At 43.3% G+C, this 5,851-nt stretch overlaps 1 protein-coding gene across 1 annotated transcript; it reads left to right on the forward strand.

Moving 5' to 3' along the window:
- The first annotated feature begins 3,396 nt into the window (after positions 1 to 3,396).
- On the forward strand, positions 3,397 to 4,723 carry LOC116501564 (E3 ubiquitin-protein ligase RNF114-like). The gene is given in 2 exon segments (XM_032207169.1): positions 3,397 to 4,041; positions 4,256 to 4,723. Coding segments are annotated over 2 exon segments (696 nt in total). The 5' UTR covers positions 3,397 to 3,411; the 3' UTR covers positions 4,322 to 4,723.
- The last annotated feature ends 1,128 nt before the right edge of the window (positions 4,724 to 5,851 follow it).

Consider the following 5,851-nt stretch of genomic DNA (forward strand, 5'->3'; position numbering starts at 1 on the left):
GTGTGATACGGAGGATGGTGGTGAGAGCAGTGAGGATGGCGAGAGCAACCAAGAAGGTTGCTGTCGTTAGAGAATAGGGGAGGGATGAACCTCCTTCCAATGAATATTTAGCCATGTTTAAGTTTATCTGAATGTAACTGTGTAAGTTTATGTCAATTAATTAGGTCTTCTATATATTAATTAATGTCTTCTACATTTGCTTGGCATTATTACGAAAAACAAATCTTCGAGCTGCATCTTAAAGAAAAAGAAGCCCTATAACTTCTCCTTAATTCAAATCAGGACTTTTCGAGTGAAACGTCAGAAACGGGACCTAAAGAGAGTTCAGAGGGATCAAAAGAAAGTTGGAAGAAGTCAGGGAGATGCAATGCAAATAGTGTGGTAAGTCGTAAACTAATCATCATGTCAGCGAGTGTTTCCAGTGATTATGAAAGATCTCAGTGTGCCATCTACAACTACCTTTGTTGATGGTTTTCTCTAAAGCAACTTCAAAAATTGCCCAGAATGTTTCCATTGTGCTGAGATAATTTCTGATGAAACCTTGATCTAGATTGCTGCTTTCTTTAACATACAAACTCTGTTGTGTTGAATTTCTCTTTAGATTGGATTTGAGAACGTGGGTGGTCTTTCCGAACACATCGCAGCTTTGAAAGAGATGGTGATTTTTCCCTTCCTGTATCCAGAAGTTTTTCAGCGGTTCAATATTCAGCCCCCAAGGTAACTCATTACAGTGATAAATCTTAAGTCAGCTGTTTTCAGGAGAAAGTTCAATTAAGGTATCAATATGCTTCCATGCTTCAACATTTTTGGCAGCGGTGAACATTTGTTTTAGTAGTAGCAAAAAGTGGTTTCTTAAAAACGGATAGAATCAAGAATATTTGTAGGTTAAAAATATAAGCAATGTCTTAAAATTTTAAGTTTTACCATCTGGTGTTTTTAAAAAGTTGGGTTAGTTGGGTTGGAGTGGTTTTGTTCTCAGTTTTATGTACAAGTCAGCTTGATTAGTTTGTAAGCAAGAAGGGATTATCTAGTGGAAGCCAATTGTAATATGTTGCCTGGAAGCCCAGTTGTTTTTCCTGCCTACTTTTGCTTTCTTTTTTTTTTTTTTTTCCTCTGAGTGCTAAGGCATCGCTTTTCCTTCCGGCTTTAGGCTTCCTCACTTGCCATCAGCAATAGATGGTCTGAGAGACCAAACCCAGTAACTTAATGCTTTTGAAAGGAGCATTAAATGCTTTACTAACAGATTCTGCATATTGTGAAAGCAAGAATATGCAGTTTATTGCTGCAGAATGAACTGGTGATTCACCATTCAGCCCATTCTCAGATTCTGTGCTGAAGTTTGCCCGTTTGGCTCCGGTTTGCTGTAATCACCCTGTTTGTCAGCAGTTTTGGAAGTGTCCTTCTGGGACAGTATGCTCTCTTTTGAAGGTTTTATACGTTTGAGTTACCCCCTTATTCATTTCTTTGGGTGAAAAAAATGAATTTTCTTGTGAAACGTTGTAAAAACGCAGAACTTCTATCTGTTCTGCCTCTACCCACACTTCAGCTATTACTGCTGTCTTGTATATGACGTGTTTTGGTTAGAAAAGATGAGTTTGTTCTAGAGACGATGGTTGTAGGAGGTACTCATCATGATGTTTTTTTTCCTATCTGGATCTTTTTTATTGCAGAGGCTGTCTATTTTATGGCCCCCCAGGAACAGGGAAAACACTAGTTGCTCGTGCACTTGCCAGTGAATATAGTCAAAGTGACAGGAAAATATCATTTTTTATGAGAAATGCTTGGGACTGCATGAGAAAATACATGGGGGAATCAGAATGCCAACTTCGTGTGTTATTTGAACAGGTAAGGTTGAAATGCACAGTGTATTCTGTCAGAGTTGAAACCATTATTTTTTGTGGTCAACGTTTTTAAGTAGAACTTGCTCTTTTTTTTGTATTTTGTTAGTTTTTTTTTTCCCACTGAAATGGAAATGCCAGTGTTTCTGCTGTGAATGTCAGCTGTAAGAACTACTGGAACGATTTGCTTCCTGTCAGCCGGATACAGTGGGTTGACACAGACTGTCTTCTGTTAGTCATGCCAGATACTCCAGTAGCTCTATCAGTAGAGGTCCCAGAGGCTAAAATGAAAGATCTAGTTTAGATGACATTCCAACCATGATGTTTTTGTGCATTTTTCCTTTAAATAATGCTGTTTTACTCTGTGTTTTTGTGCTAGGCCTATCAGATGCGACCTTCAACTATTTTCTTTGACGAGATAGATGGTCTCTCTCCTGTGCACTCCAGTAAACAAGACCACATTCACAGAATCACAGAATCACAGAATTTCTAGGTTGGAAGAGACCTCAAGATCATCGAGTCCAACCTCTGACCTAACGCTAACAGTCCCCACTAAACCATATCCCTAAGCTCTACATCTAAACGTCTTTTAAAGACTTCCAGGGATGGTGACTCCACCACCTCCCTGGGCAGCCTGTTCCAGTGTCTAACAACCCTTTCAGTAAAGAAGCTCTTCCTAACATCTAACCTAAAACTCCCCTGGCGCAACTTAAGCCCATTCCCCCTCGTCCTGTCACCAGTCACGTGGGAGAACAGGCCAACCCCCACCTCGCTACAGCCTCCTTTAAGGTATCTGTAGAGAGCAATAAGGTCGCCCCTGAGCCTCCTCTTCTCCAGGCTGAACAAGCCCAGCTCCTTCAGCCACTCCTCGTAGGACTTGTTCTCCAGGCCCTTCACCAGCTTCGTCGCCCTTCTCTGGACCCGCTCAAGTCCCTCGATGTCCTTCTTGTAGCGAGGAGCCCAAAACTGAACACAGTACTCGAGGTGCGGTGTCACCAGAGCCGAGTCCAGGGGGACGATCACCTCCCTAGCCCTGCTGGTCACACTGTTTCTGATACAAGCCAGGATGCTGTTGGCCTTCTTGGCCACCTGAGCACACCGCTGGCTCATATTCAGCCGACTATCCACCATCACTCCCAGGTCCTTCTCTGCCAGGCAGCTCTCCAACCACTCATCTCCCAGCCTGTAGCTCTGCTTGGGGTTATTGCGCCCCAGGTGCAGGACCCGGCACTTGGCCTTGTTGAACTTCATGCAGTTGGCCTCAGCCCATCGGTGCAGCCTATCCAGATCCTCCTGCAGAGCTTTCCTACCCTCGAGCAGATCGACACACGCACCTAACTTGGTGTCATCTGCAAACTTACTGAGGGTGCACTCAATGCCCTCATCCAGATCATCGATGAAGATATTAAAGAGGACCGGCCCCAGCACTGAGCCCTGGGGGACGCCACTAGTGACTGGCCTCCAACTGGACTTGACTCCATTTACCACGACTCTTTGGGCCCGGCTATCCAGCCAGTTTCTAACCCAACGAAGCGTGCGCCAGGGGCGTGGCTGTGCGGCGGCCGCCGGCGAGATGGCGGTGGCAGGGGGCGGTGGCGGATCCTCGGCATCCTGCGCACCCTCCACCCGCGGCCTCGAGCGGCCCGACCCGCTGGCGCGCCTCACCTGCCCCGTGTGCCTCGAGGTGTTCGACAGCCCCATGTGCGTCCCCTGCGGACACGTGTTTTGCACACCATGCCTGCAGGAGTGCCTCAAGCTCAAAAAGCCAGTCTGTGGTGTCTGCCGCAGCACCCTGGCGCCTGGCAGCAGGGCTCTGGACTTGGAAAAGCAGTTCGAAGCGACAGAAACCACTTGTAACGGCTGCAACAAAAAGATGTTTCTCTCAAAGATGCGCAGCCACGCAGCTTCTTGTTCAAAGTACCAGAACTATATCATGGAAGGTGTGAAAGCTGTGACTAAAGAACCACTCCACAACACCAGGAACTTCCCCAATCGCTTCACCTTTCCTTGTCCATATTGCAGCAAGAAAAGCTTTGATCAAGAAGGACTAGTTGAGCACTGAAAAACATTGCACAGCATGGATGCAAAACAAGTGGTTTGCCCAATTTGTGCCTCGATGCCGTGGGGAGATCCAAATTACAGGAGTGCTAACTTCATGGAACACCTTCAGAGACGACACCGGTTTTCATACGATACTTTTGTGGTACGTGTTTCTTCATCCTTGGAATACGTGAGCCTGATGACTCTTAAAACCCAGCTTTTTTTATGTAGCCACTACTGTAAAATGTAGTCCTTGCAGATGGTATAATGCGAGAAGTTGAATTACTGTTAAGTCAGAGGAGGAGACAGCTGGTTTTGTGTTGTGTTAACCAATATGGCCCTGGCAGTAAAAGAATTTCTGTACCCTTCGTTCATAGGATTATGATGCTGATGAAGATGATATGATGGCACAGGTTTTGATGCGTTCTTTGCGGGATAAATAAAATAAAAAAGAAGACTAATTGTCAAACCAAGCTTCCATGAGAGGGAAATGGCCAGCATTCTTGCACTTCTCCCTGTCCATGCCAAGATGAACTCAGGCATTCAGAAATATGGAAGACTTTAATCTTAGTTTTGAATCCCCATTTGATCTTTTGGTATCATTCTTGTTTTTTATTAATATGACTATGTTGTTCAACCACGTAAGGCTAATTTTCTTTTTTGTTTCACACAAAGCTTATTTATAGGTCAGTGTGGAGGAGACAGTTCTGTTTTCCTTCACATCTGCCTGTTTTCTGATTGCTTTCTGCCAGTTGTGCTAGTTTGACTAAAGCCAGAAATACTCCAAATTGACTGGCATGAACTAGCTGGTAAACCTCTTCTTCCCCTGATCTTGTTTACATTTCGTAAATGATAGTATGAGAGGTGTCTTTGTGGCTCTTTTCCTTTAGTGAGACCCCTAGGTGCTAACTCACCAGATTAGTTCCTGTTTCAGCTGGCCTATGATGCCTGTGATTTCATGATGTTTACCAGTGTGTGAATTCTCACAGGCAGCCTCTCAATTATATGGAAAACATGTCTCCAGTATGTCTTCAAACTGCAACATTCCTTAGCAAAAATGTTTGAAGCTGAGTAAGAAACTAGTTCAAAACACTTTAGTTCTATACCTGATTACGATTTTGTTCCATACTTTGACCATAATTTCTAGCCTGCCTGGAAAACAGAACTTTGGTGTTAGCTAAAATGCATAACTTTCAACTGTTATAGCAAATATTAATCATTTGTTGGCCTTATTAAATTGGTGTTTAAAAAATCGGTTTTCTAGGAATCTTAAGCCTTATGCTTGTAGGGGAATTCAGAAGCTTTTTCAATATCCGTATCTTATGTCAACTAAAAATTTCATATATATATTCCTAGTTGTTCCATCCCTCGAGGCAAGCTGGTAGCAAAACTTATAACCCGTAGCACTTGCACAGCACTGCCTTCTGCATTGCAGATTCTAACAAGTATTTTGAATTCCTGTTTTTACTTAAACGTCGCTAAGGTAGCTGAAGCTGTACTTAGATTGTTTTCCATATACATACAGGATGGAGGTTTAGCTTTCAAAGAAAATGTAAAATATAAACAAGTTTGAATTCATAGACAATGGATACTTGATACTCAGTTATACACTTTCATTGTAGAGTTTCATTTTTAGTTTAACACTAATTGCACGGTCAATATGCTGAGATCAAGCAGTCTCAGAGACCCGAACAGAGCTTGGAAATTGGAGTAGTAGTGCTGAGATGTCTGGTCTCATTGAACTTGGCATGCCTGATTGGAGCAGTGGACCTGCATCACCACAGAACTGAGTACTAATCAATTTATTTGACCAATAAACTTCACACTCTGCAGACTGCAGCATAACCTTACCCCTAAGAAATGAAACGCACCCCAGCTAAAACATCTTGATTAAACTTTGTGTCCAGCAAGTTTGTGGCTTCTAATATATTTAACTTGGTTTTGGTGTGCTTTCCCTAATGTGGTAAGGCTGG

This window comes from Aythya fuligula, unplaced genomic scaffold (genome assembly GCF_009819795.1).
Source record: "Aythya fuligula isolate bAytFul2 unplaced genomic scaffold, bAytFul2.pri scaffold_37_arrow_ctg1, whole genome shotgun sequence".
NCBI lineage: Eukaryota > Metazoa > Chordata > Aves > Anseriformes > Anatidae > Aythya > Aythya fuligula.